This window comes from Thermobia domestica, chromosome 2, assembly GCF_964235325.1.
Source record: "Thermobia domestica chromosome 2, izTheDome1.hap1.1, whole genome shotgun sequence".
NCBI classification, from domain to species: domain Eukaryota; kingdom Metazoa; phylum Arthropoda; class Insecta; order Zygentoma; family Lepismatidae; genus Thermobia; species Thermobia domestica.
In genome coordinates, this window is record NC_137455.1 from 353158201 (window position 1) to 353171604 (window position 13404).

A 13404-nucleotide genomic window follows, 5' to 3' on the forward strand; every position below is an offset into this window, starting at 1 on the left:
TGTCTCCGTTTTATCGCATGTGGTTAGTTCTCACTATTTTCTTATAATTTATTTTTCATTCTTGTGTTTCAATTATATATGAAATTTAACTACTAACAATTAATAATATTGTCACTCTCTGCTGAGAAATGAGCATTGTTATACAGACAATTCTTTCTTCAAAGGGAAGATCAATTTGCTACTCTTTTTCGATACGCGAGAATTTAAGAAGTAATGTTAATATTTCTTCTAGCTTTCTTTATAAGAAATTTACTCGAAACTTAGCTGACTCAATTGCTGATAAAAAAGACGTTTCGCTTTAAAAAATGAAGAATAAGCATTTAAATATTATTTTCACTAGAAAAATGACTTGTTTCAGTGAAAATAGCGCTGCCACCTATCCCGAAATAGATGGAACATCCCGAATTTTAAGGAAATTTTCAGCTTTCCAACTTACGTCTAAGAGGGAAGTATTATATGTCGGAACGCCAAATTATATATATATATATATATATATATATATATATATATAAGCAATTAACATTTGTCAATTTCGACCCACGATGAGTAGTTATGATTAGTGAGATATTCATATGGTCCTATCACTTAACATTCTTCGTGTTGGCAACAGTGAAATCACTCCCAATGGTGTTATTCTTTGTTCGAACCGGTTCAATGGTTCATCACTTCAATTCAATTAACTACCAACAAGCAGGTGCTACAAGTTTTCTGTTTCTTTTGTATTAGCATAACTTCTGTATTAGCACAACTAACTGCCAACAAGCTGACGCTACAAGTTTTCTGTTTATTGTGTTTTTCTATTAGTACAGAACTAGCATAAATGGTTCATTGATTTTGAAAAGATTATATTTTCAAAAGTATTACACGTGGATAACATGAAAGATATATATATATAAACACGAACTCACTAATTTATACACCCTCTACAAATGTTCAATATGTGCCCCTTTGGTGACACAACACACGTCCAGACGATACTCAAGATCATTCCATACATTTTATAGCATAGTCCTGTCAATTGTCTGCACTGCAGCACTGATGCGTTCTTTGAGCTCGACTAAGGATTGTGGTAGTAGGGGTACGTAAACAAGGTCCTTAACAGACCGGTAGCCAGCCCATAAATGTAGGAGGGGCCGGTAGAAGTTAGGGGGCTGATCCAACCATAGTATAGTGCATTACCATATTATAGTTCATTTGCAAGCCTACCGTGAAAATGTTAGGAGGTACAGCAAAAATTTAGGGGGACCCAGCCCCTCCTAGTCCTCCGTGGATACGGGCCTGGTCCTTAACGTACCCCTACAGGAAGAAATCGCAGGGCGTTAAATCAAGAGATATTGGAGACTAAGTGCTTTTCCCTTTACACAAGCAATCAGTGTCCTTGAATTGCCGATACCACCACAAAATGCTTTGTTTACATGGCGGTTTTTTCCATACTCTCTTCTCAAAGCGCGTTGCATAGCTATAACCAAGGGTGCCGATCCTGGAGGGCCCGAGGGTCCCTTCACCCCTCCCCCCAAAGCTTATGTGGGTAACCTCACATTGTATTTATGAATATACAATATTTGGTATAATTTAAATGCAAATTGCCTTAAAAATCCTCATATATCCCTTCTGCATCTGGATGGGCTCCCCCAAATTTAGAGAAAAATCGGCGCCCTTGGCTATAACAGACGAATATCTGGCATATTCAAGCACACAAAAACATTTTTCTTGCTTTCCCTCCATTTTTGACAGGTACAAACCTCGTACTGCCACACTGCCACATCCGATCGGAAAGATAATGGACTCGTGCTGCCACACAATACAAACTTAGTGAGTTTGTGGTTATTTTCAAATATTTTTCATGTGTGTACGTGCAATACTTTTGAAAATATAACCTTTTGAAAACGAATGAATCATTTATGCTAACCTTTTACATCTGTTCAGCTAACTACCAACAAGCTGACGCTACGAGTTCACTGTTTCGTGTGTTTTTTGGTTTAAATTGTCATTGCCATTTTCATTCACGATTGTAGATAGCTAAGTATTTCTTTCTATTATTCTTAATAAATTGTTCAAGTACAAATTTTAACAAAAGAAACACTGACCAAAGCTTAAAACACACTTTATTTTAAATTATGATAACGGTTTCGGATATCTAACATATCTTTCTTCAGACAATATCGAAAATAAATGAAAATACAGACATATATATAGTCATTATGTCTGTATACATATACAAATACAGACATATATATGAGACGGAAGTATTGGAGATGGAGAAAAGAATGATAATAAGGAAGTGGAAAGAAGCAGATTGGATAAAGAAGGTAGGAAGAGATAAACTGATGAACTGGACAGGAGGCTTACTTATTAATGAATTATGGCAAGGAAGTGTGGATAGCATAGACAAGAAGAAGATAAAAAAAAAGCTCTTATAAGAAACAAAAATGGCGGAACGTGATAGTTGGAAAGTGAACAAAAAGACTTACGGGATTGGCTGAAGGCCTCAGCAAATAGGAGGGAAAAAAAGTACAACAATAACTATATATATGTCTGTTAAAAGAATTTAAATGTTTTGATAACAATGAATATATATATGACTGTATTTTCATTTATTTTCGATATTGTCTGAAGAAAGATATGTTAGATATCCGAAACCGTTATTATAATTTAAAATAAAGTGTATTTTAAGCATTGGTCAGTGTTTCTTTTGTTAAAATAATCAATCCAAAGCCATGGATAGTCTTACTAACAAATTTTAAGTATAAGTTATCTGCGATCTGCATACGTTTCATAAAAAACGTGTCCTGTTACACGCTTAACAAAAGGTGGCAACTGAAAAACCTTGTCAATATGAACCTAACTTTTTTTTTCAAGACAGCACAACAAATAATTTCATCTAATGTGAAGTTAGTTGTTCCCTCATAATTATACCATTGAATGAGTACACTAACCTCTCGCTTCTTGTGTATCATTTTCTTCTTCAACTTTCTCCAAGTTGATGGCCTTTTCTGTTAATGTGTTTTTTATTACTACAGTATTATTTAAAGCCTCACATATTGGGGTTGGGATAGTATACACTGGGTTATCATATTGCTGCTGATCTGAAAGAAATAATATTGAATCGTATCTTCCTCACTCATAATAATGCTCTCAATACTTTACCATTTGTTGATCCTACTTTAATAGACATGTTTATGTGAAAAATTTCCTGATTAGTTTATACATTGTAACATATAGATTTATACATATACACCTCCGTTTATGAAAATTTCAACACCCAGAATGAAAGGCCCGAATGAATCCCAAACCTTGCGAATATGAGTTAGGATGCTATAGGAGGAAGTGATTAAAATTTCAGACAGATGGCGTCCATGTAAGGCCGGTAGCGTGTTCTCGTCTGTGATCGGAGTGGTACCACAGAAGGTCAGTATGTGTCTCAGGGAGGCAGTCGATAATGATCAGTCAAAGTGGAAACACGTGGGCAAGTGCCAGTATGCCTCGTCGACTTCGAAGGGCACAATTTACGCAGTTGAGTGAACTTAAACAGGGAGAATAATCGATTGGCCAGCGGGAAGCAAATTTGTCGTACCGCGAAATTTCTGCTCATACAGGACATGCTGCGACGACAGTGATGCGTGTATGAAGCAGTGGACAGAAGAAGATCGTACAAACCGACAAGCAAAGACTGGACCATGCAATGTGATCACAGTACGGGATGACAGACACCTTGTCCGGATGGCCATAATAGACTCGACAGTGGCATCGACAGTGTTGGATCAACGCTGGAGGACTGTCACGGGTGTTGCGTGTCTGCATCGGCTGTTCGACGTCATTTGCTGAAGGCTGGACTGGTGGCATACCGTTGCGACGGCTACCCTTGACCAGAAACCACAAACGCAATAAACTTATATGGGCACATGAACAGCGTCATTGGCGTGCTGAATGGCAAAATGGAGTATTTTCAGACGAGTCCCGTTTCAACACGTTCTTCAGTGATGGCCACATACGCGTACACCGCTACCGTGGTGAGTGCATTATTGAGTGTCATAACGGACAAACGCCTAGTGTGATGGTATGGGGCGCCATTGGTTATAACATACGATCGCAACTTATCCGTATGCAAGGAAATCTGAACAGCAACCGATATATTCGTGAGGTTTTAGAGCTTGGGGTGATGCCCTACCAACAGGGAACCCAGACACCATATTTCAACAGGACAATGCCAAGTCACGTGTAGCGAGAAACGTGCAAGCTTCCTTCGCAGAACGCCAGGTATCACTACTTCCCTGGTCTGCCCGGTAGCCTGACATGTAACCCATCAAGCATGTCAGGGATATGATTGGGCGCAAACTTCGTCACGGTTCGCCACCGCCAAATGTGGACTCACACATAAACCACGTGGCAGAATATCCCCCAGGAAGATGTTCAACACCTTCTTGATTCCATGTCAGGACGTATAGAGGTGCTGGTCTCAGCACGTAGTGAATTCACACGATACTTTTTTTTTAAAAGGTCATAGGTGATATATAGTTTTGTAATTCTAATAATTTGTCTTGTCATGTACCTAATCTCTGGAATAAATGTCATTGTTCTAGTGTAGGTCTTTCTGGGTGTAGCAATTTTCATAAACAGCAGTGTAGTTTATACGTTAGTTTAAACATTTATACATTATAGATTATAGTGTATTACATATAATTATACGTGTATATGTGAAGTTTATTATATGAAACTAAGCATAATGTTTCACTTATTTACATTAAATTCTCAAGCACGGAAAGTCATTTATACACTAATAATGAATAATGTCTCAAATACAACTTGAAATCAAGTGCTTTTTTCAATTTGATACATTTTAAATTGGAAATTAAGAAGATATCGTATAATAGAAAGAAGATATCGTGTATATTGTAAGAATCCCCACCTTTCAGTCTATATTACTTCTTCAAGAGTATGTTATAATTGTAAGACATGTGCTATTGTTTACAAAGCAGATGATACGGAAGAAAACAGGAAGACATGAAGCCGACGCGGTTGAATCCGAAGATGGACTAATCGCCCAGAAATCACCTATAAAAGCAGACTAGAAGAGGACCAAATTATCAGTTCACCACTGATCACTTAACCCACAACATCTGCTTCTGAGGTCGCCTTGGACAAGAAGTTCTTCTATCTTACTTAATCTCCGGTAGCTGCATGGGGGAAAGAGGTTCCTAATCACAACCCATCTCCGGGGGCTGCATTGGACGAACGAGCTGCCTTATAAACAGTCTCCCATAGTTGTGGAGATTCCTTTATAAAACCTTTCAGGCTGCATTGGGCAAAAGAGTTACCCGTACATACCTAATTCCAACCTTCATCAACCGAAGCCACTTTACGTATGATGAGGACTAACATTGAAACACTTATTCCGTATCTTTACAAAAAAAACTTTGTAATTATTCCATAGAGGATTATTTTTATAATAAAATTGGCGAAGGGCTAATCCCGGATTATTGACTCTACCAAAAGACATTACAATACAGTGTAAAAGCAAACTTACTTGATCTTAGTCGTGTTTTCCTATTTATCATTTTCCATGTAATACTTCTTTCTGATACCCTTTCAACCCCTCCCCCAAGCTCCGGGATGATTGCAAAAAAGTAGATGAATGTTCTAATGTTTTATGTTTACCGAGACAACCACTTCTAAGATTATCAGGTATGTTTTTCATATGTTGAATTATCTTGACACAAAAAGCAATTCTCAATTTTGTGTACCAATCTGTTTTAATTTACCAAAGTTTTATCTGATCTTATTGTTTCCCACGTAACATAAATTTCCTGTCTTTTATTATTATTTTTTCTTAAATTGTCCCGGTATGAATCGAAGTAGTTTGCACAAAGAAGTTTGCTGAATGGAAGGGCATTTCATTCTTTAACACGGCAGATGTTCTAGCTTCACTGAAACGAGGATTCATGTCCATGCAAGTTCTAGCGAGAATCAGACCAGGAAACTATTATTGTCATATCTAAAGTAATCTTGGAAAATATAAGCTTTAACATTTTTCCTTCCGTTGCAGACGTACGTGTACAAAATAAAAAGCGAACCTTTGAAGAGAGGTTTGATGTAGTTATTACTTGCTTTCAAAGGAAAATCACTATATTTAAAAAAAATGATGCTGTGGGGAAAAGTATTATGCTCTCCGTAAGTATTATCTTAAGATACAGTGAATGAAAATGATTTCTATTTTTCCCCTGAAAATATTCCTTTTACAAAAATAGATATATAAATAGTTATTATTTTAAAACCAACAGCGCTGTTTTACCTAAATGCGCCTGTATAAAGAAAATATCTACCAGTATTTTTAAAAAATCGAATTAATTACTTTAAAGTTATTTTTCGAAAAGTTTCCTGAGCAGATTATTATTTCAAAGTGACGGAAAGCTTGTGTGAGTTTATATTGTGAGAAAATACGTGCTTTTCTTTACAAGTTTTTAAAATTATGTGTGCTTCAATGTTGTAATTATTAATCATAACTGTGCTATATACATCCTCTGCCGAGTTCGTAGAAAGAAACGATTATGTTTCTACCTGAAAACATGTAAAATCATACTGACCTGGCATCATTACTTTAGCATTTTTGCTGAAGTAAGACCTGTATATGTCCTCTGGTCTTGCTCTCTTACGTCGAATATAGATAACAACCACAACAATGAGTCCAGCAAGAATGAAACCAGCTCCAATGGCAAGAGCCGTCGCGAGACACATTAACTCATTTTCAGGCTCTTCAGACCTATGAGCAGTGTTTCGGCCTTTGCTTGGAATCTCATCAGGGATTTCATTCTCCTCAGGACTTATAGTGGTTGTAGTGGATTTATCAGTTAACCCAGTTGTCAACTCTTCTTCCGGAGTTGTTTCTTTCTCCGATGTCTGGTCATCGGAACTAGTTGCATTGAGTACTGTAGTGGCAGTAGTGTCTCCGTAGAAACCTCCGCCTGGAAAACAACAATAAATATTGTACGTATTAAAGGAATTTGAACTTTTCTGCTTTTCGTCCTTATACAACATCCAGATTATGAAGGAGTGAATCTATTATTAGCTATCATACAAGGCCAATCCTTATAGCATAAGATGTTCCTATCACATTATTTCACCTTCAAGAGAACTGGATTACTGAATCATGCCACTGACTCTGGCTGCAAAATAGAAGAGATCATTTGTCGAAACTTTATTCAATGTTTCGGTATTGTACACGGTTTCTAATTGAAATAGTGAGGGGAAATTACTTTGACGGCGAAATGATGAATCACTCACTTGGCAAATGCAGTGACAAACAGCAAAAAATGAGGCGTTAAAACAACACAAATGATTACCACTTTAGGGTGTTACTTGTGTGTTAATTTAACACCAAGGACATCGCGTTCCGAACATTTTAAAAATAACAAGTAATTGTTACTAGCAATTTGCATTCTAATTTATTGTTTGCTATAAGCAAACCTTTACGCAGTATATTTGGCATTTATGCCAAGTAACGAGTAACATACTATCTTTTCTGTAATCGGTGACCAAAATAATTTTATAAGCCTATGAATTGTTTGACAACAGTTACATGAGTAACTGTTCTGCCATCTGTTGTTCTTATTTGTTTTTCTTATGTGCTATGATATAAGAACAACAGACGGCAACACTGCTAATCTTATAATTGTTGTCAGGCAATTCGTCAGCTTACAAAATTATTTTCGTGACCGATTTCAGCAAAACATAGTACGATACTCGCTACTTAGCATAAATGTCAAATACACTCCATAGAGCTTTACTCATTGCAAACAATAAAATCCAATTCAAATTCTCAGTGATAATTACTAGTTACTTCTGATATGCTCGGAAGACAATATCTTTGGTTAAATTATCACATAAGTAACACGCTAAAGTGGTAGTCATTTTGTGTTGTTTTAACACCTTATTTTTTACTGTGTATGTATTATAAAATTGCTGTTATTACACTTGTTTACTTTTGATGTAATTGATTGATTGGAATTGAATTAATCCCTTTTTCAGCACCAAAGTTATAAGAGACTGAAATTCTTGTCTAAAGTGGAATCTGAACCACAATTCGGACTTCTATCCAACGCTTTCAGCAGAAGTAGAACTCTGGACCACCTTCTCAGAAAGCATTCGTGTTAGTCGCTTGGTAATGAAGGGACAGAAAGTGGGATAATGTTATAATCTGAGCAAATGGGAAACAAATGAATGTTTTATAATTCATTTAAAATCAAGATATTTATATTAACCATTTAACGCTTATTATTTAAATTTTGTTGCATTTTAATTTATATCTATTATTTATTTATACTATATCAATAATACCTTGATAGGAAAAGTTTTTACAGATCTATAATTTAACATTCTATTCAATTGCCTTTTAATTAATAATAAATTAGAGTCTCCTTTTTAAAACAAATGTTTTTGATTTTAGCCACAATAAAATGTTTAACAAAAATTTAGTAATCTTTAATACTCTTATGCCGGACTTGGCTAAAGGAGATGGTGATAATAAGAAGTGAATTAAATGGTGGAATGAAGAAAGTGGTAGGAAACGGGAAAACCCCGAGAAAAGCCACGCATACGGTGTTTGTCCACCACAAAGTTCACTTGGCGCGAGCTGGTATCGAACCAAGAAGTCCATGTACCATAGGTAAACGCTCTACCATTGAGCCACCGCGACCCCCTTACTCTTGGAAGAGTATTAAGAAGTTAACAGGTTAAAATTTTGTCAATGATAAAAGATTGAATCATCTCTATGATTGATGATTGAATTGAATTGAAAACTCTATGATAAAAGATAGAGTTAATTTTGTACAATTATCTATATATTTTCAAATGCATGTAAGAAGTAACGGGTTTATGACAAAAAAGTTTCAAGAGCATAATCTGTAGTTTACATGGTGTGGAGTCAGTATTTTATAAAGAAATTTCAACCAAAGAAATGGAAATGCATTCAAATGATCCTCAAAAATTAATCCTAGTGCCATTATCTCTTTTCATTACGTATGAAAGGTTTACGAAAAAGCATAAAAATTCAAATAAATTATTTTGCTGATGACTTGCTCTCATATGTTTCCAAATCGATTCCACAGCCAATTATAAGAAACTTAGACTAAATTACCACATGGTGAATTGGTAATGAACTTGGTCTCAGTGTGGAAACATACACAACATTTTACTTGACCAAACATAAAAGCAGAGACGATTTTCAATACATAATACGAGGAATACACCTTTATTCTGAAAAATCAAATAACTTTAAAAACAGTTATATTTTAACAGTATTATTATTATTATTATTATTATTATTATTATTATTATTATTATTATTATTATTATTATTATTATTATTATTATTATTATTATTATTATTATTAATTAATTAATTAATTAATTAATTATTAATTTTTTTAACAAGAATATGCACTGTAAGTTTGCTATCAAAAATTAAATTTTAGGTTTCGTGTTTAAAAAGACTCGAAGTGTAAATTCTGATACGTTATTTTGTAATAATGATATCAGTTAAAGCTAGGAATTTTGGGTGCAAAATTTTGGTTAAAAAATGCAAAAAGGTTGTAAAATTTGGTAAAAAAAATTGCAAATTTTAAATGTAAATGTTCATACAAACAGTGTCAAAACTTATTACATCATATATAAAAACTCAAAATACATTTATATTCTATGAAGTCTACCTAAAACGAATTTCAGAACACAATGTTACTAAAGTCATAAGTTCAGGAAACTAACATTTAACATTTTGGTTATAATTTTTATGAGGCTGCAACTCTGGTCATTATGTAAATATTTGTATGTGGAAAAGCACTTAAGAATACTGATGATGATGGCCGTGGTTGGTCAGTTTGATGTTACCATGTTCTTTCACTTTCGATTCAATACTTTCGCCTAACGGGACTGCACTGAAGTGAATGTAATGTGATGTTAAACACTTTATGTGTTCCTTGTTTAATTATACTCTTTGCAAATATAATTACTAGCACTGAGAGTAGATCATATAAGTGATTTTCTTTCAAGGAGTAGCGTTTAAGTGTCCTTGTTCACATAATCGTAAGTTGAAAATATTGTTTATGAACTAGAGACGTTGAACTATGTTGTAGTCAAAACTTTAAGACGGTTATATATTTCGAAATTAGGTAGATGTATTGACGTTGGTTAAAAACCTAACGGGGAAATTCCAATTTATAAAATACATTCAACAATATCTATGCATATTGATAATAAAGGAATAAATAGTTTACCTGGTTCAAGAGGTGTTTCTGTGCAATTTTTCGTGGATGGATCACAAGTAGGTAGCGTTTCATTGGAGTACTTACAAAGAGTTTTACATTCAGGTCCATGTCTTCCAGCCTTACAAGTCTCCGCGCACTCCAGATTCTTTTGTCCTTCTGGAGAACAGTAACAGTCACCTGGAAAGATCACATTGAAACCAGGAAATAACTTTCCATCTACATTTCTAATATCAAAGAGAGAAAGAAACAAATGAAAGATACAGATTAGAAACTACAGACTGAAAAAAAAAATCAAGAGATTGTAATTATATTTCATTGCTTTTATATATAATTTAAACTTGAAAAGTTTAATTGGTTTCATAGGTAATTTAAACGTCGATTTATTGCTTTCATAGGTAATTTAAATATGACAAGTTTCAGTGCTTTCATTGTAATATACACATACCTTAAGCATGACAAGTTTCATAACTTTCATTGTAATTTAAGCACTGCAGGTTTTCTTGTTTTAATAGAAGATACCTTAAACATGACAAGTTTCATCACTTTCATTGTAATTTAAGTATTAAAAGTTTTATTGTTTTAATGGATAACTTAAACATAACAAGTTTAATCGCTTTCGATGTAATTTAAGCATTGAGAGTTTTATTGTTTTAATAGATAATTTAAACATGACAAGTTTAATTACTTTCGTTGTAATTTAAGCATTGGTGGTTTTATTGTTTTATTAGATAACTTAAATATGACTAGTTTCATCACTTTCGTTGTAATTTAAGCATTGCAGGTTTTCTTGTTTTAATAGAAGATAACATAAACATGATAAGTTTCATCACTTTCATTGTAATTTAAGCATTGAAAGTAACCACCCTACAATATGACACAAACCACTTTTCGTGAAAAATTTACAAGTGGTTGGGGGATATTTTTCGGACAATTTTCTCAAAATACGACTCAGGCGATTTCATAAATACATATTTCATATTAAGTGTGAATCTTCTTCGGACGAAGAATTCCGAAAACACTTAATATAATTTTATTTATATTTCAAAACAAACTTTTCAGTAATAACTGAAGCATGATATATTTTTAAATATTTTTTTGAATTTTGTTCTGATAAGCATATTTTTATTTTTATACATACTGTTAAGAACAACAAAAAATAGGTCTACTAAACATTTCCAACAGGTGCAGAGTTGTTTAGAAATGAATTTGTACGAACGAGGTAGAAACTAATGAAAACTGCATATTGAAATACCAGGAAAATATAAATGCAACAAAACCTGCATATTGACATACGATTAAAATTGAAAACACTAATGCGAAATAGCTTTGTTGCGTTTGTTGACAAATCAACAATGGACAAATTATTCTGTTGGCAATAAAAGGGATTGCTTTTGTTTAGGATCCTTTGCTGTTCTTTGCAGAATTGTACACGTAGGATCCTTTGCAGAATTGTGAGCGAATAGTCTTTTTTCCAGCAAGTTGGCCACAATTAATGTAGATTTTTGGTGTGGGATTTTATTTGTTTCCTAACTTTTAAATGTAAACAAGTTGCTTTAATAGTTTCTGGTGATACTAAACACATACACAACAATGTTCCAAATTCACAACAATATGAGGTAACTCAAAGTGACGGCATCTCAAAAATTAAAACATTTAATAACTTTTTTAACAACTATCCAAGTTTTTTTTTAAAAACCAAAATTAGAAATCACTTTTCTTTTTATCATTTGATCCAAGATCAAGGGAATTATGGAGTTTTAAAATTTTCAAACGGCCTCCATTTTTAAACAGAATGACGAATCGGATCTGATATTTGCAATACGAATGAACTTAGCAAATTTGGTTTTAATCCATTCGCTTTTAGGGAAGTTACTGTATTCACTATATACAAGAAATGGATTCTACTGTTATAGAAATAGACGGATATCGTGAGATCTCCGCAGTATGTACATTAAAAATCCCACACCAGCTTTTTACAGACATTATAACAGGTTCGCTGGCAAGAGGATGTGATAAAATGGGGTTCGTGATAGGAATTAGGTTGAGAACCACTAGTATACACCAACGAAAGAAGGTTATATATTTTGTTCTTGAAGTCACGCTTGACTATTTTATGGATAAGTAGTAGGAAAGTTGGTTAAAATCACAGAAAATTGAGTTACCTGTCTCCACATTACATGTAGCATTCACTGGACAGTTGCATTGTTGTTTGCAATTAATACCATAGTAGCCATCTTGGCAAGGCTGATTGCATTTCTCTCCTGACCATCCTGTGAGTAAGAGTAAAATTATTAAATACAAGACTTCGCTCTTTGAGAAATAAATTAAAAAGAAATATTTTTTTATATTTAAGTTCCTTGAGTGAATTAATTAATAAATGCAATATGCAACATGGAGAATGAACATACAAAGAAAGAGAAGGAATTATTAAATATCAGGGTTTCGAAAACTGGCGCTCACGGGCCGTATGAAAGCTATCCTACAGGTCAAAACACAACGAAAATGCTATATAATGATATACCCTCCGGAGCCTCTCGACGCTAGGGCTAATAAAAAATTTACGTCATGGTGACATCATAGATAAACTGTAAACCATTAACATTGCTTTATGAAGCCATCAAGCAGTTACATAGATTCTTGCTAGATGGCAATTGAAATCCGTAGACTCAAGAGTAAATAAAAGCTATACGAGTAGTGATATAGCAGCCATTTTGTAGAGGTCTGGGAATTGTTTCGAATGTCTTGATTGACTAATCGTTTGTTTCAGCGTTTTTCGTTGAACATTCCATCCTTGATTGGAAAATGCATTGGTATTACTGGTACAACTTCCATTTACTCTGGTATATGTTGATACTAACTCAACTATTTACATCGGTACAAGTAAGTCATACTCCAAGACAAGTCAAATTTTTAGTAATTTGCATATATGTGTTCGTTTGCTCCTGACTGTGTTTGTTAGCAAGTGACTGTGTTTATTTTTAATCATACATATAACTTGCACTGATACTAGTAGACGAGGTAGCATTAACGTCTACTTGCTTTACCATCCTTTTAGATATTGATCAACAAAAATATTCTCTCTCTATGACTTACGCTTCCCGAGATATGGCTCCTTAATTACATCTCTCGAAATCGGCCACTTTTTGGC

At 34.1% G+C, this 13404-nt stretch overlaps 1 protein-coding gene across 3 annotated transcripts in view; it reads right to left on the reverse strand.

Moving 5' to 3' along the window:
- LOC145678779 (uncharacterized) overlaps positions 1-13404 on the reverse strand; it is a 160528-nt gene that overhangs the window by 16858 nt on the left and 130266 nt on the right. For all 3 annotated transcript variants that reach the window (XM_081749281.1, XM_081749280.1, XM_081749282.1), the window contains exons 10-13: positions 12419-12526; positions 10266-10433; positions 6582-6959; positions 2937-3086 (exon numbers count right to left, since the gene is read on the reverse strand). In XM_081749281.1, the coding sequence (XP_081605407.1) occupies positions 2937-3086; positions 6582-6959; positions 10266-10433; positions 12419-12526 (804 nt within the window). The remainder of the gene's footprint in view (positions 1-2936; positions 3087-6581; positions 6960-10265; positions 10434-12418; positions 12527-13404) is intronic.